General features: G+C 43.8%; 1 protein-coding gene across 1 annotated transcript in view; it reads right to left on the bottom strand.

Moving 5' to 3' along the window:
- CLMN (calmin) overlaps nucleotides 1-19,925 on the bottom strand; it is an 87,203-nt gene extending 67,278 nt beyond the window's left edge. The window contains exon 1 of the mRNA XM_081859804.1: nucleotides 19,699-19,925. Within this exon, the coding sequence (XP_081715930.1) occupies nucleotides 19,699-19,780 (82 nt within the window). The 5' untranslated portion in view covers nucleotides 19,781-19,925. The remainder of the gene's footprint in view (nucleotides 1-19,698) is intronic.
- Between the last annotated feature and the right edge of the window lie 4,965 nt (nucleotides 19,926-24,890).

Here is a 24,890-nt window from a genome sequence, read left to right as displayed (position 1 = left end):
TTTAACCATTTCGTCTTGTGTGTTCCATTTTAGCAGCAAGTTATACATTCTAGATAGTACCTTGGTTTTGGGTTCTAACAATTCTGTATCTAACTTCGATTTCTCCACCTGGAACCCTAACTTTTTATCATTTTTAAAAACTTCTTTAATCTGAGCATAATGTAACCAGTCTCGCACCTTATCCTTCATTTTCTCCAAACTCTGCAATTTCCAATTGTCTCCATCTTTTTCTAATAATTCCCAATATTTTGGCCATTTGGCCTCCATATTGGGTCTTTTTCGGGCCTTAGCCTCCAGAGGTGAGAGCCACCTTGGAGTTTTGTTTTCCAATAAGTCTTTATATTTCGTCCAGACATTGAACAGTGCTTTCCTGACAATATGGTTCTTAAAGGCCTTATTGATCTTAACTTTGTCATACCATAAGTATGCATGCCAACCAAAAGCATTGTTAAAACCTTCCAAATCCAGCACGTCAGTGTCTTCGAGAAGTAGCCAATCTTTTAGCCAGCAGAAAGCTGCGGCTTCATAGTACAACTTTAAGTCTGGCAGGGCAAAGCCACCTCTTTCTTTCGCATCTGTTAATATCTTAAACTTAATTCTGGGCTTTTTGCCCTGCCAGACAAATTTAGATATATCTTTCTGCCACTTCCGGAAGCACTCCGTTTTGTCCACAATCTGTAATGTTTGAAACAAAAACAACATTTTTGGCAATACATTCATCTTAGTAGCAGCAATTCGGCCTAACAAAGAAAGCTTCAATTTTGTCCAACTATCCAAGTCTCTCTTAATTTCTGACCAACATTTTTCATAATTGTCCTTAAATAGACTCAGGTTTTTTGCTGTTATGTTTACCCCTAGGTATTTTACTTTTTTAACCATAGTTAGTTCTGTTTCTCTCTGAAACCTTTCCGACTCTGTATCTGTCAAATTTTTTCCCAACACTTTAGTTTTCTGTTTATTTAATTTAAATCCTGCCACCCGACCAAAATCCTGTATCAGTTGTAATACTCTTTTCGTACTAGATTCTGGCTCCTGCAGAGTCAAAACTAGGTCATCTGCAAAAGCTTTCAATTTGTATTGTTTCGCTCCGACCTGAATCCCTTCCACCAACCGGTCCCCTCTGATCAAGTTCAAGAGCACCTCCAGAACCGAAATGAATAACAAAGGGGAAATCGGGCAGCCTTGTCGTGTTCCTTTTTCAATTTTGAACTCTTCTGTAACCACATTGTTAACTATCAGTTTGGCCTTTTGTTCTGAATATATTGCGTCAATCCCATTCTCAAACCCCCGTCCCACTCCCATTTCATTCAAATTTCCCTTCATAAATTTCCAAGAAATATTGTCAAAGGCCTTCTCCGCATCTATGAAAATTAACACTGCTTTTGTATTTATGTCTGTTTGCAAAAGTTCCAAAACGTCAATAATGTTCCTAGTATTTGCAAACATATGTCTACCTGGGAGAAAGCCTGCCTGGTCTTTATGAATTACTTCATTAAGCACTCTTTTGAATCTACTTGCCAAAATGTCTGCAAATATTTTGTAATCCACATTCAAAAGGGAGATGGGACGATAGTTTTTGAGTTGTGTCTTTTCAGCTTCAGATTTTGGTATCAATGTGATAAAGGCTTCCTTCCACGATTCCGGCGCCTTCTTCCCTTCCATAATTTCATTACAGACCTCCATCATTGGTTGGGTCAGATAGTCTTTTAATGTCTTGTAATACTTGGAGGTCAAACCGTCTGGCCCTGGAGGTTTGCCCAGTTGCATGTTCTGAATAGCTTGTTCAATCTCTTGTTGTGTTATTTTGTTGTTCAGGATTAATCTGTTTTTTTGTGACAACTTTGTTAATCCATTTCTTTCCAGAAATTGTTTAATCTCAACCTCATCTTGCGGCCCTTGAGTGTATAATTTTTTAAAGTATCTCTGGAAGCACTTTCTAATTTCCATGGGGTTCTGGATATTTCTTCCTTCAATTTCTAGGTTTGTAACTGTATTTAATTTCTGTCTCTTCTTCAACTGCCAAGCTAGCAGTTTTCCACATTTATTTGCCGATTCAAAAGTTTTTTGTTTCATTAATTTAATCTTCCATTCTATTTCTTGGTTTATCAATTTAGAATATTGGGCTTGATATAGTTTAATTTCTCTCAGAATCGGCTGTGACTTCGGGTTTGATCTTAATTTCTTCTCCAATTCTTTAATTTTCTGCAAAATCTTATCTTTCCTTTCATTTTGTGTTCTTTTCTTTACAGTGTTCTGTTGTATCAAGAACCCCCTCATCACAGCTTTGCTTGCGTCCCAGATAGTTCTTTTTTCCACCGTAGTGTTCATATTTATTTCAAAATAATCCTTCAAGGTTTTTTGGGCCTTCTTGACAATCTCCTGATCTCTAAACAAGCTATCATTCATCTTCCATCTAAAGGAGCCGGTTGGCAATAGTGTCATATCCATCTTCAGCGCATTATGGTCGGAGCAGGTCTTTGGGCAGATTTCCACTTTTCTGACCTTGGGTGCCAGACCTCTAGATATCCATATTTGGTCGATTCTTGTCCAAGTCAGTTGGGCTTCAGAGAAGAATGTTCCCTCTCTTCCCAGGGGGTTCTTAGTTCTCCAAATATCAATCCAGTCCATATTGTCAGCCATTTCAAAAAAGGTCTTTGGTAGTCTGCCGTCTTTTGTAACGTTTTGATTTTGTGACTTATCCATGTTTGTCGATACGACCCCATTCATATCTCCCATCATAATGATGTTGTTGTAGTCCAGATAGTCCAGCATAGTCTCATGCAACTTCTTGTAAAATTCCGATTTCCCGTCATTTGGTGCGTAGATTCCTAATATCAGAATCTTTTCTCCTTGATGTTGTATCTCAATTCCTAATATTCTTCCATGTTCATCTTTGAATAAGAATTTAGGTGACAGGCTCTCTTTTGCATATATCACCACTCCTCGCTTCTTTACTCTGTCCGAAGATATAAATTCTTGGCCAAGTCTTTTGTTTATTAACACCTTTCTATGGAGCCTAGTCACGTGTGTTTCTTGTAAGCAGATAATATCCAATTGTTCTTTTTTTAGTATATGAAAAATTTTCCTCCTTTTTTCCGGGATATTGCAGCCATTAATGTTCCAACTCAAAAGTTGCAGAGACATCCTGAATAAATCTGGTTATTTTTCAAGGGGAGGTATCTTGTTCAGAGAATCTTCAGAGTCCAAGGGTGCAGATGCCTCTGGTGTTTCAGGCCCTGGAAGTTGGTCAATTCCTTTGTGAAGGTCCTCTCCGTATACGTTCAGAAATTTATCTCTGTCTTCCGATGTTCTGATTTTGATCTTCTTCCCTCTAAAGGTAAAAGATAGTCCTTGAGGAAATTCCCACCTAAAGATGATTGAATTCTTCCTTAGTAGTCTTGTCAACTCCAAATAGTCAGATCTAAGATCTAGCAGTTGTTTAGGAATATCCTTGTAGATCTCAATTCTTTTGTCCAAAATGTCCAGTGACTTTCCGTAGTGTAGGCCCAAAATCTTATCCCTTTCCTCCTTTGACCTCAATATTATCAAACAGTCTCTGGGCTTCTCTTTCTTTAGAAGTCTTCCGAGCCTAAAAGCTGAAACAATTTTAAAGTCCTTTTCCTCTAAACTCCAAAATTTGGAGAATTCTTTAGTCAGAAACTCAGCTAGGTTGCCTTCTTCCACTTCTGGTATTGCTCTTATCCTTAAATTGCTCTCCCTGTTCCGCAGTTCAAGCATGGACAAATAGGTCTGATGTTCGCCTACTTGCTTGCAGAGTGGTCTTACCTCTTGTTCTAAATTTTCAAGTTTTTGGCTGGTATCTTCAGCCAATTTCCGATTTTCCCCTGCAGCCTCCTTCAATTCTCCGATTGCTTGAGTATTCTGTGCGACTTGTCCAGATAATTTATTTAAACATTCTATGTTCTGCTCAATTTTATATGTTTGCTCATCAGCTTTCTTGTCCAAAGATTCTACTTTCTTATCCAAAGATTCTAATTTTTCAAAAATTTTCTCTAAAATAGTAGTGCTTGCCCCTGAGGCCATATCTTCCAGTTGTAATTCCTCAGTTTCTCCCTCCCCTGCCCGTGGCAGAGAAACAGTTTCGACCTCAGAGGGCAAAGTAGGCACAGATGATCTACGTGCCTGTGAGGCTGCGGTTAAAGTTGTCAAAGTTGTTTGTTTAGTTCTTCCTCTCCTTCTTGTACCACTCATTCCAAAGTTATCTAAAATTCAAGGTCAAGCTGAGTTGTTCCCATGAGAAAGCCCCGGCACAGATGGTCACAGTCAATAAGGGGCCGGGAAAAAGAAAGTAAAGTAAAAGTCACTGTTATAAGTCCCAAATCCTCTAGGGGGAGTTTAAAATATTTCAGGGAAGAAATCAATTTCAGTTAAAATAAAGTCAAATTTCTAAGTCCAAGAACCTTCAATAAAAAGATTTTTCAGCAGAGTTAAGGTTTAGTACAACAACAGTATTTCTGATGGTGTAAGCTGGTAATCCAAATGCTTCAAAGTAACAAGTTCAGACTCTCTCAGATTGTTTCAAAGTTCAGATTCAAAGTATCCAAGCTGCAAACTGCAAGCTGACAGCTCAGTTTCTCAGGCAGTTCCAGCGCCTGGGGTTTTTAGTTAAAATGTAGCTCCAAAGGGAGAAAGATTAAAATATAACTAAAATTCATAAGAGTCCAGCACATGAGGTTATTTATTCCACTTAAAATAAAGTTCAATGGGTGCTCAGATCAAATAGTTTAAAAGGTCTCTCTTTGCCTCCACTCCTCCACGCTCTTTGCGTTCAAGTTCAATGGGAGCGGAAGACGGACTTCCTGTTTTTCGTCAATCCGCTTTCAGCCAAATTTAATGTTTTAAAGTCCCGAATTACATACAGTCAGTTGTTTACTCACGGGTTGTTGTTTTTAAAGCATAAATTTCAGGAAGAAAGGTCAGCGCTCACTGGCAACAGCTACGCGGCTTCACTCCGCCGATTGCGGAACGACCCACAGCGCCGCAGCCTCCTCCGCGATCCGGAGCCCCTTACGAGGCTCCCTCAACGTTTCGGTGGCCGCTTCTGGCGCCCGCCGGGTCCCGGGACCGCAGGCTTCTGCTGCCTGCGGTTTTCCGTTTTTGGGTCTCCGCTGCGCCGTAGCGGACGACCCTTTCTCGTGCGGAGCTTCCCTTCCCGTTAGGAAAGGGCAGCCATTACCCTTCGCGCCGCCTCCGGAAGTGTGCAGGAATTTTCTTATCGTCTTAACTCACTGTAAATTTCGACAACCTCAAACATGGATTATATTAAAGCACCAGGTTCACAACTAGTTTACACACACACACACACACACACACACACGTATTTTTCTGTGTATAAGACAAGGGTTTTTTAATTAAAAAATTATGTAAGAAATTGGTGGTCATCTTATACACAGATATTGTCAGCATTGGTCTGGTGGGTGAACGATTTTCGGCAACCCTCCCCCAAAAGGCTTAACAACTCTTGGCAATCTCCCCCATTTTCTAAATTTGGAGTCCCCCAAAACAGGGGGCGTCTTGTACACGGGGCGTGTTATACACGGAAAATACAGTATATGCCACAGTTCACGGTGAAATGTGCAAATTACACTCACTGCCAGAGTCAATATTTCCCTTTCAGAGTGTTTCCAAAACTCTAATTCTATTGAGCTGCGTGTGTTTTTAGCACAACCCTTGTAAGGCTGGCAGTGGGAGCTTCCTCCTTGTACAGTTTACAGATCAGAAGTATGCAAATCTCATTCCTTGGTTGGGAAGTTTACTAAATGTTCTAGAGCTTCATGATGTAGCTTTGCACCCTGCAGATCTTGTCAAATTCATTTATTTTAATTACCATTCCTGCTCTGAGTGATAATGCTCCAGAGATGTTACTGACAGTATAAATAGCTCACGGTATTAATGAAAGACATTCGGCTGGACCATTAAAAATGAAATAAATGAAGGCGAAGATTCTAGGCTACTCTTGGGGTCATGCTACATGCTGGTATTAAGTAGGGAGCTCCAGCCTAACATGTAGTATGGCCACCACAGCCTTTATATCCCTGATCAGCAACTGGTCTACCAGGATGGCTGCTGCTTTGGCTGCTGCTATTATGTTTTTATATGCACTGGTAGCCACTCGGATGGGTGGGGTATAAATATAATAATGATGGTGATGATGATGATGAAGGCTTAAGCTAAGCAGGACTGAATTTGGTCACTGTCTATGGTTGACTACCTTGGAATGACATGCATGCCACCTCAGGTACCACTATGGAAGAAAGGCAAAACATAAATGGAAGAAAATACTGTACTTTTCTGTCTATAAGACGCCCCCATGGATAAGACGCCCCCAATTTTGGGGGACTCAAAATTCAGAAAATGGGGGCGGGGGAGAGATGGCTCTGCTTTTTTGCAGAGGATTGCCCCGAGTTTTACAGCTTTTGGGGAGGGGGAATTGCCAAAAATCACTCACACCCAGCATTGATGCTGACAATCACCGGCAGCCAGCAATCACCTACTTGCCACAGTGACAGCCAATCGCAAACAGACCCTTCCCCAGCAAAAAATATTTTACCCGACTGAGAAAAGCTGTCCTTTGGCAATCACGTGCGTCCCAGAACAGCAGCCACCAATCGCGGCAGCCAATCCACAGCAGTGTTTGATGCAGAAACCAATCACCAACCCCATTAGAGAAGCAGCAGCCAATCCAGAGCAGCCCTTCTAGCAGCCAACAATCGTTGGTGACAAGCTCCTGCTTGCAGCTGCAGCCAATCACCCATCCACCCCATTCACTATCCATGTATAAGACGAGGCACGTTTTTGAACATAATTTTAGAGTAAAAAAAATCTTGTCTTATAAAAGTCATACCTCATGTTACGTTTGCTTCATGTTACGTTTTTTCAGGTTGTGTCCCGCGACGACCCGGAAGTACCAGAAAGGGTTACTTTCGGGTTTCGCCATTCGCGCATGCGCACAAGTGCTAAATCGTGCCTCGCACATGCGCACAAGCGCCAAATCGCGCAGCACACCTGCGCAGATACGGCACTTCAGGTTGCGGGCTTTTCATGTTGTGAACAGGCCTCCGGAACAGATCCCGTTCGCAACCAAAGGTACCACTGTACAGTGGTACCTCGGGTTACAGACGCTTCAGGTTACATACGCTTCAGGTTACAGACTCCGCTAACCCAGAAATATTGCTTCAGGTTAAGAACTTTGCTTCAGGATGAGAACAGAAATTATGCAGCAGCAGTGGGAGGCCCCATTAGCTAAAGTGGTACCTCAGGTTAAGAACAGTTTCAGGTTAAGAACGGACCTCCAGAACAAATTAAGTTCTTAACCCGAGGTACCACTGTACATGGAAATGTACGATACATGCAGGGGGCTCAACCCATTGCCTCCAAAGTTGGCCTCTCAGCCATGTTCTGCTGCCACAGATGTCGTTTTCTCTCGGTACCTTATGTCCCAAGTTGGCACCTGGAAGGAGGGAGCAACCAACATCTGTCGTGGGACCATGTCTGCCCACCCCTTCAGGACAACAGCATCCCACCTTTTCCTATGCGAGTTCTCAGACAGCTTAAGTACTCCATCTGAAACAGAAGCTGCTCCTGCAGATTTAAGCACCGTCTGCGTCTAATGTCTCGCTCAGTTGGCAGGAAGGCAGCACCATGGTAAAAAACAGAGTTTGGAAGAGAAGACAACGAACAGAATATCATCATTTTTGCATGGATGAAGTCCCAGGTGCCAGTGCCTGTTTCAAAGCTGATGTTTTCCCTCCTCCACTTATTCCAAGGATGAAGAGTGGCAGCTTCCTTCAGTTAACAGATGTCTCTGGAAATGCTATAAACGAGCCCAGATAAACTGCGGAGACGGTATAATTTCAAGGCAGGAACAGGGAACCTGTAGTTCCCTCAGCCTAATTTCACGCAAAATTCTGCAAGTAAGTTAGTTCAGATCAGAGGGGGAGTTGGAAGAGGGGATCTAAAACAGGCTGGTTTACATGTTGCAAGGAACACTAAGCTGTCTCTACACATGTACAAGTGTTTGTGCTCACTTGATGACTCAACTCTTGTGTACACAGGCATACAGCCTCTTTATATTCAGTGCTTCTTTTTCAGCGGGTACTTAAGGCTACGCAGTACTGGCACCTCTTTTTGTTGTTAAAAAGCGTGGCACTTACTTTAACAATTTCATGGCGAGTACCGGCACCTATTTTTCTAGGTAAAAAGCACCATTTATACTCATTGAACTTTCCACGTGAATAACTGCACAGTCATACCTCAGGTTACAGACGCTTCAAGTTGTGTTTCTTTGGGTTACGGAGTGCCAAAACCTGGAAGTACCGAATGGTCACGCATGCGCAGAAGCGCTAAATCGTGCATGCGCAGAAGCACCAAATCGCAACCTGCATGTGCGCAGACGCGCCACTGCAGGTTGTGAACGCTGCTGGTTGTGAACGTGCATCCCATATGGATCACATTCACAACCTGAGTGTCCACTGTACAGCTCAATTACTTGGTACACAGACTGTATACACTTGCTGAATGAGAAAGATGGAAGAATGGGGGGGGGGAGAGAGAGCGAGAGCGCACAATGTAATGCCCCCCCCCCAAGTGTTAGAAGCTGAGATATATATAAGCTAGGAGCTAAATGGCACCTTAAACCTAGGTTATGGGCGCAACTACGGAATGTCTAGGCACGCTTTTTTAAATAACAAGAATACAAAGCTGAAAATGAATGAACTGCAGCTAAAATATTATGTTCATTTTTCACCAGGCCTAGTCCTTCCCCTGCCCACCTACCCACCCTAATATTCTTAAGAGGATCTCTTCTCCAGTCTTCAGAGAGCAGCTGGAAGTGGGAAGGCAGAAAAAGGTCCTCCCTTCCTTCCACTGTGCAGTTTTAATCTGAAATCGTAGGCGCAGTATTGTGCCCAGAGCTCAGAAACTGCCCGCAATTCCCCGTCACAAAATGAACTTAGAACAATGGGAGTTTTGAACACTGAGCCCACCACACACACACCTAAGCCATTCTGGTGTCTGAGGCAGATAATCTCACAAGGGGTATCTCCCCCCCCCCCCCCCGTTAACAATCATAACACAACAGAGTACTATCCTGATGAATAGTTAACATTATGCTGCCTGAGGCAAACGCCTCATTCTATCTGATAGTAGGGCCAGACCTGTGAAACCTTTCCTTATGCATGCCTTTCAAGTCCTCACTAAACCAGAGACCTGTGGGAGACTAGCAGTGAAGAGACCACATAAGGTGTGTGCTTTGTCAATTAATTGCTAGCCAACCTCTCATCCTAAAAGGCCATTAGAATGCCATCAATTTGGCCATCTAGATCCTGTATCAAGCGATCCCCGAGAGAAAGAGCAAGCCGCTTGATCCACCTTTGCTGTTATCATTAACAGGTTGTAAATTGCCAAGCATCGTGATTAATAATGTGCCTATGTTTTCTAAGGACTTTACAGAAATTTGAAGCACTTATTTGGTGCATTTCATTTTCATCATTGGGCGGGGCGGGGAGGTTCAGATTTTCTGCCTCTGACACCAAAATGGCTTGGGCATCTCAAGACAAGGAGTGTCTGAACTAACAGAGTTCTGATATCCATGAAGCTGAGGTCAGGGGATCTGTCCTTTTTCAAAGAAAAAGGCACTACAGTGCCATAAAAATATACAGTGGTACCTTGGTTTTCAAACATAATCCGTTCCAGAAGACGGTTCAAGTTCTGAAATGTTTGAAAACTGAAAACTCAACAGCCAACAGCTAGGCCTCAGGATCTTGCACTCAGTGGAAGCCGTGTGACATGTTCGACTTCCGAGGCGTGTTTGAAAACCGAAGTGTTTATTTCTGGGTTTACACCAGAGTTCGAAAACCAAATCAACAGAGACATTAAAAAACCGAGGTATCACTGTAAAGCAAATTATGAATTCTATAGCTTACAGAATGGAAGCATGATGACCTAGTAATTATAAAGATGCATATGCCATACAGATAAATAATTCTTTGGCTGTAACAACAATCTAAGGCTATAGGAGCCTCCTTTATACAGAGTCAAGTCTACCGGTCCATTTGGTATAAACCCTTTGACTTTGACCAGCAGTGGATTTACAGGGATTCAGACAGGAGACATTCCCAACCCTACTTTATAGCCAGGGATAGATAGCTCAGTTGGCAGAGCATGAGACTCTTAATCTCAGGGTCATGGGTTTGAGCCCCACGTTGGGCAAAAGATTCCTGCACTGCAGGGGTTGGGCTAGATGATCCTTATGGGTCCCTTCCAATGTTCGGGCTCTATTTGGAGATGCTAGGATTGAAACTGGGACCTTCTGCATGCAAAGCACTTGCTCTGCCAATGAACTGTGCTCCTTTTCACTAAAGGATTCAGAACAGGATAATGTTTATGCAAAGAAATTCCACGTAACTCCATAAATTTCAACGTGCATCTTTTTGTCAGTGGCTTTCACCCTGCTCACAAACTTAGATTCAAACATTTCGAGTAAGCTTTCTAAACATAACCTCTCACATTCTATTTGGGAACAAGCAAGATGTGATTTTTTTCAACTTGGTCAAAAAGAATTCCCTGAGTTTGAGAAGTTCTCGCTCAAGGTCATAAAAGGACTTTAGGCCTATGTTAGACTATCATATTCACAACAGGGGTTTTTATTATTATTATTTATTTTAAAAATTAGCAGCTCTGCTGGTGAACACACTTTGGCAGCCGAAATTGCCTTTGGCACCATAGCAAATGGAGCTTTAAAGCCCTGCCCTCTCTAAAAATCAATTTAAAAATTCCCCCTGGACTTCAGAGTAAGAGCAAGGCAAACACTCTGTGCCACTTCAAAAACCTCACTGGTGCATTCAGATCATACATCACATTGGGTGGAAAAACAGATTGGATTTTTAACTGGATGACTGCTGCACCAGGTCCATTACATCAGACGTTGCAGCCTGTTGCCTATGAGAATATAATATACTTGACTAGTTAGTCCCTGTCATCCCAAAGCAATAACTCGGCTATAGTCAATCACTGCTTATCTTCTAGAATTGCATTTTTCATATTTTTGTCAGGCTCCAATAAGTCCCTGAACAGATTTTACCAATGATGCACAGGGGGAAAAACAAGAGACAAAAAACACCAGTAAATTTGCCTTAAAAGACAACCAGCTGTATCTGATGTTAATCATACCCAGAGTAGACCCATTGGAAAATGGACTTGAAATTAGATCCATTAATTGGGGTGGGTCTACTCTAGATAGAAGTTAGTTGGCTAAAACTCTCAGCTATGGAGAAGATGCAACAGAATTCTCATACAGCATTTTATCCTTTTATTTATATCATTTGTCTATATATTGCATTGTATCCTGCCCAGGTATCTAGAAGAATGGTGGGTTATAAATACTTTTAACAGTTAAATAAACATACAGACAAGAACCAGGTGCCAACCCTTAATTCAAACACACCTATAAAGTCCCATGAGTCCTGGGACAAGTAATGTAATGTACAGTAAAATGCAAACAAAAGCTTGCTTGGATGCAGAAAGGTATCTCTGTTTGCTTCTACAGTTGTATTATATAGACACTCAAGTGTTCTCATTTTCCTGCTACTTGGACAGTCTACTCCTGCGCATTGAACTGGTCCTCTGCACTGGAGTTTGCCAGATGTACATGCTTGGCTTGGAAAGCCATCCACCCATCCTATTGGGAACTGGGAGCCCATTGGGACAGCCATTTGGGCCCACGGCAGCTGCTTGAATTCCTGTGCGTGTTGGATCCCTGTACGTGGTTAGCTGGTTAGGTGTTGTTGCTGCTGCCTCCAGGCACAGGGAGATTAAATGCTTTGCATTCCACCACAAAGCTTTGAAAGAAAGAAAAAGAAAAAGACATTTAAGGGTGGTGAGCAGAGCAAAGTCCACTTCATGGTGGCAAATACAGATGCAGCAAAATTTCTGTTAGGTTTTGTATGTAGTTGTTTGCAGCTGCATGTAGTTGGTTTATACCGCTTTTAGTATTTGCTGGTTGCATTTTGTACTTTTTCTATGCTTACCCGAGGGGCTGGTAGATGAACATTATAGACATGAAACAAATATGTAAGCAAATAGGAAGTTCTCCGCTTACACAGTGGAATGATTTCAACCAACATAGCAACTGAAGAAAACTTTATAAAAGGTTATACTGCAAAGGTATTGTCTATTTTTCTTTTTAAAAAACATTTTAAATAATAATAATAATAATAATAATAATAATAATAATACAGATAAATGTTAGTGATGCCATGTTAACAATGCTTATTATTTTTTTACACAATTGGAGACAGTGTTAATATTTACATTACAACAATTTAGGTATGCTCTCAATTACATACAGGAGATGTTCTATAACAGGAGATGTCGCAGGGAGTGCTACTGAATGAGCCAAGAAACTGGGCAGAAAGCTGAAGGAATGGCTGGGTAGTTTATTAGGTGGAGCAAAAAAGCTTTGCACACAGAATAGGAATGTGAAAACAGCAGTGGGGGGGGAACTACTAAAGAAAAAAAAAGAAAGTACCGTATTTTTCGCCCTATAGGATGCATCCAAAAATGAAGGGGAAATGTGGGTGCGTCCTATGGGGCGAATACAGGCTTTCGCTGAAGCCTGGAGAGTGAGAGGCTCTCGCTCTCCAGGCTTCAGGAAGCTCTGCACAACCCTCCGGAGCCTGGCGCCAAGCCGTGCCGGCCTCCGGAGGGTCACGCAGAGCTGCCTGTCCTCCCGGGGTCTGCGCAGCTCTGCGCGACCCTCCGGAGCCCAGCGCCAAGCCGCGCCGGGCTCCGGAGGGTTGCGCAGAGCTGCCTGCATTTCGAAGCTTCGAACAGCTGTCCGCAAGCCTGGGGAGACCGGCGCGGCTCCCTAGACTTGCGGATAGCAGGCTGTTCTGGGGGCTGGGGTTGGGGGAAGCTCAGGCTTCCCCCGCGCCAGCCCCGTGCCTGGGGGGAAATAATTTTTTTTCTTTCTCCCCCCCCCCAAAAAAACTAGGTGCGTCCTATAGGGCGGTGCGTCCTATGGGGCGAAAAATACGGTATGTGTTAATGTACAAATTGGCCATCAGTATTAAGACATGAAAGGAATTGTAACGCTAGGAAACTGGAGAAAATTTAGCACATGGTGGTTGATGATAACCAATAGTAGTCCAACTCAAAAGCAGACCCATCAAAATCAATAGACTTAAGTGACTCAAGACCATTAATTTCAGTGGGTGTACTCCGAGAATGGCTTAATTAGATATTACCCTTTGGGGGGAAAACTTTCAAAAGAGAAGGTGCACAAAAATATTTATTTAGTTACTGAAGTACATTTCTGCAGTTCACTATAATGAAAACCATAAAACACAGACACAAGGAATCTAAAACTAACCGTGCAATATAAAACCTACGACAGAGAAAACAGCAGCACAAAAGGTATAAAGAATAGTAAAACACTTTTCTAATGGCCCTGGAGGAGTAAAAAGATCTTCATCTGGCACCAGGAAGACCACAGCATGAGTGCTAGGCGGGACTCTCTATAACAACCATAAAAGCATAATATTTGTTTCAACATTATAGCCCTTCTTTCCTACATTTTATTTGACAAATGATAAACACCATGTATGTACTCTTTAATATATGTGTGAATGCGTGATCTACAGTGTTAGTCAGATGGACCCACTGAAGTCAAAGGATTTAGCTTGTCAATTTCAGTGTGGATCTATTCCACTGAAGGAGCATCTCCACCCCCATTGTTCAGCCCAGACCCTGAGGTCCAGCTCCGAGGGTCTTCTGGCAGTTCCCTCACTGCGAGAAGTGAGGTTACAGGGAACCAGGCAGAGGGCCTTCTTGGTAGTAGTGCCTGCCCTGTGGAATGCCCTCCCATCAGATGTCAAAGAAATAAACAACTATCTGACTTTTAGAAGACATCTGAAGGAAGTCCTATTTAGGGAAATTTTTGATGTTTGATGTTTTATTGTGGTTTTAATATTCTGTTGGAAGCCGCCTTTTAAGTGTTGTTAAAAATGTTTCCTTTTAAATTCTACGGCAGTGGTCAGGAAACCTCGAAAGGAGCAACGATGAACTTGAAACGCATGTAGCCTGAACCTCACAACCTTCCTGGCACATATTGAGATATATGTGTGTTTATGTTTGTGTACACACTCTCTCTCTCTCTCTCTCTCTTACAGACTAGGCTGCAGGGGTGCCATCTCACCCTCAAGATTGTGGGTGCCCTCCACCACAACACAGGCGTGCTACGTCACATGCACATACATGTACATAGCACATGCCACATCACACGCACGACGTGCAGGCGTGTGCATGTGACATTTCATGTCCGCCTTGCAGTGGTGGCAGCGGCTGCTCTTCCTACTCCTCTCCGTAGCCAGCGAGGCACCCTTTTCCACAGGAGGAGCTCAGACTCAGGAAAAGAGTGCCTCGCTGGCTGGCTGCGGAGAGCAGAGCTGAACTGCTTCTCTCTCAGAGGCAGCGCTGCTGCTGCCTGCCAGCTTTTCTTATTGACTTTGTGGGTGCCTGGCCCCCACAATTACATTATTGTGGGTGCCCAAGCACCCACGGCCCCCTGGAGTTGGCTCGATTCTCATTTGTGACTTTAACTACTGCACTTTTCAACAAACACTATAAAAAGGTGATGGCTCAGTCCTACGCAAACAGTGCAATCCTATGTACGTTTGCTGAGGAATAAGTCCGACCACTGTACTTAATAGAGCTTGTTCTCAGGTAAGTACAGTGGTACCTCAGGTTAAGTACTTAATTTGTTCCAGAGGTCCGTTCTTAACCTGAAACTGTTCTTAACCTGAAGACCACTTTAGCTAATGGGGCCTTCTGCTGCTGCCGCGCCGCTGGAGCACGATTTCTGTTCTCATCCTGAAGCAAAGTTCTTAACCTGAAGCACTATTTCTGGGTTAGCGGAGTCTGTAACCTGAAGCGTATGTAACCTGAAGCGTATGTAACCCGAGGTACCACTGTATGCATAAGATTACAGTTTCAAGTCACTTGCTCATGCGCAACACGATCCAAACTGAGTCCCACTGAGTGCAATGGAACTTGCTTCTCAGCCAAGTGTGCTTAGGGTTGGTATTAGTAGAAAACAAGTCTGTTATAAAACAGAAACCACGTCGCTTCCCATCAACTGCAGCAATTTTCTCTGCATGCTTTCCTGTCGTATTAAGAACATTTGCTCCCTGCTCCTAATGATAATGGCATGTAATCCCAAACCTATTATTTTAATACAAGGTACAGCTATGCTTCAGCTTAACATCAACTGTTGATTAAAAAGATGGGGATAGGCTACATTAAGCAAATTGTTTTCCCATCCCTGTATAACCACAGCTCTTCTTTTGCTGTTACTTGAGTTGGCACAGCCCCTGCCAACTCAGGCTTACTGGAGAGGAGCAAACATAAACTTTGCTGGACATATCTCATCCATACGGAATGAAAGCTAATGAAAGTCAATACAGCTTTGCTATTGCATTAGCCGATCTATAGGCATTGCAGATAGAACAATCCATGTACCATTTCTCCTTTAATTTGCTCTAGCGAGGTTCTATTGCAAGGTTTCCATCGCCAGTAACGTTCTGGTCTATTCTGACAGAGTGCTGTAAACCAAGCTGGTTTTCCCAGTGAAATTTTTTTCCTAGCACAGTATACACCTTTGCAGTTGATCCTAAAACTACCACTATAAACCTACTGCTGGACTCCCCTTTAGACCAGCACTGCCAGAATAAAATTCCAACCCAGGGAAGTAGGACCTAGGGCCCTCCAGACACTGCTAGACTAAGTCCCATCTTCCCTGTCCACTGGCTGCTGCAAGTAGCAGCTCAAAGCATCTCAACACTTCTAAATGAGTTCCACTCTCTCAAAATCATGGCTTAAGATCATTCAATTATGGCCAGACTCAACAACAACAACTATTTCTATACTGCCCTTCATCTGAGGGTCACAGGGCGGTTTACGATATTAAAACACAAAAATGCACAGCATAAAAGCAAAGATCTGAAAATAAAGTTCCAAATCAAAGGTTAAACTTCACTTTCAAAGTGAACTAAAAGAGCCCCCAAACCCTGCAAAGATCACAGGCTCTCAAGTTGCTTTGTCTACCTCACAATATTTGACCTTTAAAGAAAAAGAAGAAGAAGAAGAATCAAGATTGTTACAAATACTGGCCTTTGAATAACAGATTGTCAAGAAAGTGCCTGGGAGAAATACTCTAAAATTACTTCTTCAGGGATGGCTGTGTCAGGTACCTAGAACAGAGATTTTGAGGAGGAGCATCAAAGCCAAACTGCATCTTACACATGCCTCTAAGCGTTCATGGAAGTCACATTTAAGTGTATTTCTGTTAGCAACCAGTTCCTCCTAGTTCCTACTGATCTTAAGAGGAAGACTAGCAGCCCATTGCATCTGGGCCAGTAGCCCATCTAATTCTTCATCAACCGGCAATAGCTCTCCAGGTTTTTCAGAGAGGACTCTTTCCCAGTCCTCCCTGGAGATGCTGGCAGCTGAAGTTGGAACCTTCTGGAGGAAAAGCATGTGCTACAGTCCTTCAGCCTTGAATGATGAAAGCACGCAAATTATTGCTTTTAAAACTCAAACCTAAACATGTCAACTCAGGCCTAAGCCCATGCGAGGATTACAACTGTAAAGAAATTCAGGCAAAGCTGGCGTGGCGCAGAACTGGTGGCTGGGTAAACAGAAAACTCTGGCGAGAATGGGCACTTAAGAAACATAAGTTCAATGGTAACACTCGAGAGAGATACATACTGGAAGGACCATTTCCTTCCAGTAGCAGCATGGACTCTGTGTCCAGTCCTTTGCAGAAATACTACTGCAGAACAACCTTGACCCAGAAACGTCTGAATTCCCAACTGTGAAGGAATAAGCCTTATTTGATGTTCTACCACAGATCTGGAACGCTGCGCAAGAGACTCTCTACACCCCCCCCCAAAAAAAGTGACCTAAGAGGAAGAGTGCAGTGGCAAATGCCTGTAATCCTGGAAGCAGAGGCTGGTGGATTGCTTGAGCTCAGGAGCTCAGGGCTGCTGTGGGCTATGCCAATCAGGTGTCCGCACTAAGTTCAGCATCAATAGTGAGCTCCAAAGGATGCCATTTCTGAAAGTTACCCATTGCCAAGAGTAAAAGCCATCCTAACGATGTCACATTCTTGGGGGGGGGGGTTTGACCAGGTACCACAGATATCCCATGAATAACATGGATATCCCATGAATAACAGCATAGACAGCGCTTCCTGTTGCCATGTTGGTTCTAGATCAAAAGCTTGGCAACCCGTGGCCTTAGGCCTCATTTCATGCAGCCCATGGCCCAGTTTCAAAATGCCTCTGCAATTGATCAGGACCGCTGGCGAGAGTGATTTGTCCCTCCCTTGGCAACCTACTGGCCAGGTATGACGAAGAAGACAGAGAGAGAGAGAGAGAGAGACAAAGAGAGAGAGAGAGAGAGAGAGAGAGAGAGAGAGAGATGGGTGGCAGAGAGAAAGAGGAGTGACCTGTCCAATTTGTCCTCTAGCCCCAACCGCTGCTGGCTTTGGCTCCTGATTATTACCCTCAAAGGAATAGACTGATTTCACAAAGTTAAGTTAAGTTAAGCTAAGCAGATATATAAGATTGAATGTTTAATTATTAAGATACAAAAATACAATCTCAATAATAAAGTTATAAAATAATAACAAGGAAGTCACACATGGAAGACACAGGGCAAGAAATAAGAAATGGATAAATGTTGGTACATAATGAAATGTGAAAATGTGAATTTACGAATATAATGTATATGTATCATTATGTAAAGATTTCACATATGTATTGCAACATTAATAATAAATAAATAAAAGGAATTTGCTCCCAGAGAAAAAGGCTGCCTAGCTATCCTCTAGATCAGTGGTTCCCCACCTCTTTTGGCCATGCCCCACCTAAGCATCTCTAAAATCCTGATGTCCCCCCCCCCCCCCCCCGGTGACATATAATTCTTATTATTCAAAAAGTGGACTCCTATTCACGTGGAGGAAACCTAAAAAGCCATTCACTGTTAATAACTTATTACTGAATTACCCCCCCCCCCTTAAAAATCAAATTGCCCCCCTGTGGGGCATGTGCCCCATGTTGGGAACCACAGCTTTAGATGATACTGTGGGTCTTCTGTCAGGTACGATTTTAATGGGCTTTTCCACTTACCCAATGAAAGCTTAATTTTTTTAAGCTACCTGATGTGGAGGAGGAAGCAAGGGCAGATTATAGGAAACAGTCCATTACAATTTCCCAGGAAATTTTCACTGCCCTTGCTTAACCATGCTCTAAATTATATACTTAGCACATTTATTCCCTTAATCCGCTGAAAATGTGAGTATTTGTGATAGGCTTTAGAAGCTGTGGAGAAAGAAAGGACAGTGCAAGGATATCTATGAAATCAGAGTATCCAGCCTTATGAGTCCATTAGATCAGGACTAGGTTAGATGTAGGCCTTGCCCTGTCTAGCTTTCTTTTTCTTTCTTTTTCACTAAAATCTTCATGGTCTATCAATGTACAATGCAAGAATGCACACCCAGAATCTACTGCCATCTATACAAAATACCATCAATATGACTGGCATTTCAGGAAGTATAAGTGGAGGGAGAGAAGAGATGAAGGCAGCAGCACTGTATACTGTATATTGCTTCACTTGCACACACTTAAACTTAGTTGCCGAGGTGCATGGGGAGGTTATGGAATGGCTAATCAGTGCTATGTGCTCCTGAGAGTACATTATTGCTGAAAAAAGTGCCTTGCTTGCTCAGACCAGGGCCCATCAAGTCCAGCATGCTTTGCAAGAATCCCAGCAGGCCTTGGGGGCCTAGAAATTGGCCCAGTGGTTTCCCAGTGAACCATGATATACCGTCACATTACCATATTTACTCAAATGTAATGCACACCTTTTCTGGCTAAATTACATTATGAAAATTAGGTTACGAATTAGCTCTGATGCCCCATTTACATTCGCCAGCGAATACTTTTTTGGTTTCAAGGTTCTGAAAATGGAGGTGCGCGTTAGATTCGACGGTGCATTAGATTCACGTAAATACAGTATATCCCATTTTTAGGTTCTCTGCAATGCTGATTGCTTCAACTTTTCCTAAAGTTAAAGACCAAAGCTAACGCACATAACCGCTTCTCCTTCTGCGCACAGAAGCAAAAAATTAGCAGCAAAAGCAGAATGATACCATCAACAAGTCACCTAAAATTACATCTTTGGCCTCCTCCGATTCCCCAGTCCTGCATACACAAGCACCCCCCCACCACCAATTCCTCTTCGTGCCCCAGCGTCAGCTATTTTATCCTTAAGTTTACACACATTAAGATAAACACCCATATACTTTCTTTTTATTTTTTGGTCTCCCAGGCACAGCGGATCAAAGCAGCCAGCGAATGGGAAGCTGTGCTCATATGCACAGGCGGAATTAAGACGCGGGAGTTGGGGGGGGGGGAGGGAGAGAAGGAAGGAACCGGAGTTTAAAATCCCCAAATCGAATCCATCTGGAAGCCAAAGCCGGAGGGGAGCGCGCTCTTCGGGTGCGGACGCGCACGCCGCACGCGCGCGCACAAACTCGAAACACGGAGGGGCAGGATTGGGGTGCGGGGTGGGGGTCACAAATATAAACATCTAGGTATTTTATTTGTTTGCTTTTACCTTGGAGATTTTGGACTCTGATGTCGCTGATCTGTCCGATCAGCTCCTCCCGCTGAAACCAGTCCCATTCGTTCCCAGCCATGAAGGAGCGAGGCAGAAGTGGCGATGGAAACGCCGCGGCTGCAAAAGCGGGGGTACCCCTCTCCGTGAGATCTCTCTCTCTCCCCCTTCTCCGAAAGCGCACTCGGGCGGAGGCAGGATGGGGGGAGAGAGGGAGAGCAAAACGAGGAAGAGAAGGAGGAGAGAGAGAGAGAAGAGAGAGAAGAGAGCGCAACCGGCAGGGGAGCGATGGGAGGGAGCAGGAACTGCTTGGCCAGAAGAGTTTGGGGGGGGGGTGGAGGGTGGGTCCGAAAAAAAAACACCAGACCTCACATTTACGCACAGGAAAAGGGCAGTACGCGGAGGACAGGGATGCAGAAGGTATAGGGAGGGGGCTGGCTGGAGAGGGACCCGGAGCCTCTTCTGGACGGGAAGGAAAGCCCCGCGCTCTCCCCAACTCTTCCCACCCCCTTCCCGGTGGGTTCAAGTTTTTAAAGGACGGAGGTGAAGCCTGAGGATTCTCGGTTGCATGTTGTGATGTTTCGCACAGAGGCGACGCAGCCGCTGGTTTGAGTGAGGAAAGAGCCGCCGCGCAGAAATGCGCACACAAACACCACCTGGTTAATGTTTACTGGAGAGCAAGACGCGTAACGCTGGCGCCGGCCACCCATTCACACGCCTCTCTCTCTAGGCCAACGTCAGCCTCGCCTCCTCTGCTCTCTTTTTTTTCTGGCCAAGAGGATAAAAAAACAATCGCCATCTGATTAATCATTTTTTTCCAATTGCCAATTGGTGGGTGGGTGGGAGGGAGGAAGGAAGGAAGGAAGGAAGGAGAAGGGGGGGGGGTCTCCAAATCTCTGGGGAAAGCAAGCAGATATTCTGGTTAGCGCGACCGTCCCCTCTGCCGGTAGCAAGAGCAGCAGCAGCCCCCGTTTGCAAAATGAAGACATGAGACCAAGCTCTGCATTCCTGCTTGGGGATTTCAAACCGTGAGTGTGGCGGAGAGGAAAAGAAAGCAGCGCGGGGGGGGGGGGGCGGGAGGGAGGAGATCCGTATCACCCGAGCAGAAAAAAAGGGAGGAGAGAGAGAGAGCGCAGGAGGGACGGGAGGAGGAGCAAAACCCTCCAACCTGTAGGTTCCGGGGGCATCCAGGACTCAAGGAAAAATAATGCAAATATTTTTAAATGCCCAAAAGAAGAATTTGGGCAGACTGGTTAATTTCTACGAGGGTTTCTTCCGGTCCTACCGTCTGCCAGTAACAAGCTGCAACAGGAGAGAGAGAGAGAGAGAGCTCTTTTCTTCAGGTTCTTGTATAGTTTCTCGCCCCCAACCATCTCATTATCACTGGATGGGTTCCAGATGCGATACTCGATAAATAGCTTTGTGGTCTAGCATAGGGCACGTGCTCAGCCGATTTCATGTTTCACGTGGGAGCAGGTTGGAAAAATTATTTACGCAGGGATCGAATGGCCCTAATTTGGGAGGCGACTCGCACATTTAGAGCGCTTCTGAACCGGAGGGTCTCTCCGGATGATGGCCTTGTTATTTTAAGGAGTGCAAAACCAGTGCTTTTTCTCCCGGGGTACTCAAGGGTACGTAGTACCGGGCTTTTGAAGAAAAGCACTGTGCACAACTCTCTTGAATTTATTGCAGGCAATCCAAATGCCTTTCTTCCGGATAGCAACAAGGAAATGGTGTTTCTTTACCAGGATTCAAAAGTGCAATTTGGCCAGTTTGCAAAATTTTCCCTACTAGCACCGGTAATGCTGTTGGGAGAGCTTGGGAAGATGGTCCTAGGTGCCCGTAAACATCACGGAGGGCAAGGGACACATTCTGCTCCCCCTCTTGCTTGTTTAATGTTGCCAGATCTCTGGATCTGATCCAAAGTTTTCAGGTTTGGACCTCCTTTTCTATGTCATCAAGGAGCTAAACCTCTGGAGGACTGGAAGAACAAGGATAGCCAAGTATTTGTGTGAGACAATGCACACCGTGGTGGGTATTGGGAGATGACAGAAGCAGGTACCTTGGTGAGCTGAGATCAGCCTCAGCTGGAGGCACAATAGCAGGGTGAGCATGTATCTTACTTTACAGAATGGCTTTCTATTTGAAAAACTGTCGGAGGACAAACCTCTTCTACAAGATGCCCTCAATCTGAAGGGCTGTTCAGTCCAAGGGACCCCAAAAAGGGAGAACAAAGGGGTCCTTAAGGTTGCCCACTAATGGTTAGAAGTTCCACAGCAGGCACACAAGTCACATGGTCATAGACTGTGTCTGTATTTAAAATATTTGCATCTTTACATATCAGCTAGCATATGCAAGTAGATAAATAGGTACCACTCTGGCAGGAAGGTAAACGGCGTTTCCATGCGCTGCTCTGGTTCGCCAGAAGCAACTTAGTCATGCTGGCCACATGACCCAGAAGCTGTCTGCGGACAAAAGCCGGCTCCCTCGGCCTATAGTGCGAGATGAGCGTGCAACCCCAGAGTTGTCCACGACTGGACCTAACAGTCAGGGGTACCTTTAGCTTTAGCATATGCAAAATTTATGCAAATACATTTCTTTTTTTGGCCAGGCATTTCTTCTTTTTAAAAAATGTGTAAGGGGCTCTGTACCCTATAGTGAGTTCCTACTTTGTTCAGCCTTTCTCTGTTTCTTCTCTGCCTTTGTCATGTCAGAGGTGACTGGGAGTTGGTTCAACATCATAAGCCGTCTCCCCCTATTCAGAGAAACACAGCACTCAATGTGTCTTGCGTGCAACAAACTATGGCTTAGTGCCATTATACTGTCAAGCTCCAAAAACTGATTTTACCCCACTGGCCAGCTAATTTTTCTACTGGGGCATCTAATTCCTTCACCCCTTAAAAAAGCATCGTGAACTTTGGGAGGAAGCAGAAGCTGATGGTAAAAATCCTCAAAATGACCTGTTTCGTTTTTGCTGCCAGAAATGCATACAAACTAGCTGGCCGGCCAAGTGATTCTCCCGCAATAGACACAATGAAAAAGCTCTGTGTGGGTGGGTAGGATATCAGAGCCTCTGCTAATTATGATGTGGAGAAAGCACTGCTCTCCTGATGCAACTGCCTTCTTTAAGCAAATATGGAGGAGGTTATCCCATAGAGAAATTACGACACGCCCCCTCCCCCCCAAAAAAAATTCCTGAGCTGTTAAATAAGTAATGGCCACTAGTAATTGAAATAAATATTTAATTATGCACCTTATAGCTTTTCTATCTTGCCTGGGTGCTTAATACATGGGCAAGTGCAATAAAGATACGTGCGGCACGATCCTCCGCATGCATGTTGACTCGGATGTAAAACCCACTGAGATTAGCATGGATCGCTGTAGCTCGCTGGTAGAGCCTCTGCTTTGTATTGCAAATGCTCCTGAGTTCAGTGGCATCTCCAGGCAAGGCTGGCGAAAGGTCAGTGAGCCTTGGCTGAAAGTATTATAGCTGCTATCATGGTTCAGATAACATGCTGAATCACATATTAGCACTTTCCCTCATACAGGGCTCTCTCGGCAATCTCGGGACACATGGTTAGTATTCTATAGATCCATAGATGGTTGTGATTCCAAATGGATCTCTGTTCTGTGAACGTGGCATGTTTTAGCCAGAACTCAAAGTTTCCATAACTGGTCTAGCAACTTTTAGTATCAGTAGTAACAATCAGATAGGGGGGACGGGGTAGGTTCAGGTATCAGCATCATACCCATAAAGCAAAGTATAAAACAAACAACAGTTGTGGGTGCCAGCCAGTTGCGACGTGCGTCGGCTCACATATACCTCTTCCATTATAAAAAACATGTATTGATTTGCATGCATAAGCACACAGGAAACTACCTGTGCCAGGCTATTGGACCCTTTCAGTTCTGTTTGCACTCACTGGTAGTGGCTCTTCACGGTGGCAGTCAAGGGACGTTCAGAGCCCTACCTTGCGATTAAACTTGGGACCTTTTGCATTCAAAATAGATGCTCTACTAGTGAGCTACATCCCTTCCCCTTATTCAAAATTAAAATGTCATTTAATTAATTTATACTCTGTGTACTCATTCGTACTTGATTCGTTTCACTGGTTTGGGTATCATCCAAAAGAGGAGGAAAATCATAGATCCATTCAAGAAGGCATTTGGTGGGAATCTCCCACAGATATGGAACACATTCCAGAAGAACAGACACATTCGCAGCAAAAGCAACACAGTCCTCTTGCGCCTTAATCAGCCATAGTTATACATCCACTTATCTAGGAATAAACCCTACTTAGCAAAATGGATTTTATTATTATTATTCATTATGTGGCCATCACCCCAAGGTCCCAGGGCAGGGTACAACAATTTAAAATACAGCTTTAAAACAACAAACAATTGCAAAATGAGAGTGCGTCCTAAGAACATACTTCTCAGGCTTCAAAGGGGTAAAGAGGTGCACATACGTTTATAGGATTGTGCTAATATATTTATTGTGGCATGCACTTTCACAGACTAGCTTCTTCTGTGTATTAAAGTATTTAGATAACTTTGGCCACAATGCTAAGCGTGCTAAAGGTGTAACAGATTCTATTGAAATTGATGGATCATACTTCAACGTACCATATTTAGGGTTGGCATGAAGTATAAGTCCACAAGCCTATACACCCAAGTACTTCTCATTCACATACGTTGATGTTTATTCCTTATCTCTCTCTTCTGACCAACAAGCATCTTGCGTACAGTTGGTTACACTTTGCTCTCACAACCATCCTGTGAACTGGATTGTCAGTTCTCACCCCCCCCCCATGGTGCTAATAAAAAAGATCTAATAAACAAGTCAGGATTCAGCCACTACATCTTTCACTCTTTTCCTCCATCAGTCAGTGCCGGCCCTACCATTAAACAGTGGTTACCTCAGGCGGCAAAAGATGGAGGGCAGTGGCAGTAGCCTGCTTATCATTTCTCTAGAACCCTCAACTTTTTGTCCCCTTTTCTGGAGTAGAGAACTGTTTCAGCACAGGACCTTTTCAGTAGTGGAATTTTTATTTATAGAATATGAACCCACATGAAGTCCCTACGGCTCCTTCATTGGTGACTTTTAAAAAGACTGCCAGTATTTCAACCTGCTCTTTATTACATATGTATTAACTGCTGTGTTTTCAATGATGTTTTTGTACTGCTGATTT

Source organism: Podarcis erhardii, assembly GCF_964252035.2.
Source record: "Podarcis erhardii genome assembly, chromosome: 1".
Classification (NCBI taxonomy): Eukaryota; Metazoa; Chordata; class Lepidosauria; order Squamata; family Lacertidae; genus Podarcis; species Podarcis erhardii.
This window is presented reverse-complemented; position numbering and strand designations above follow the sequence as displayed.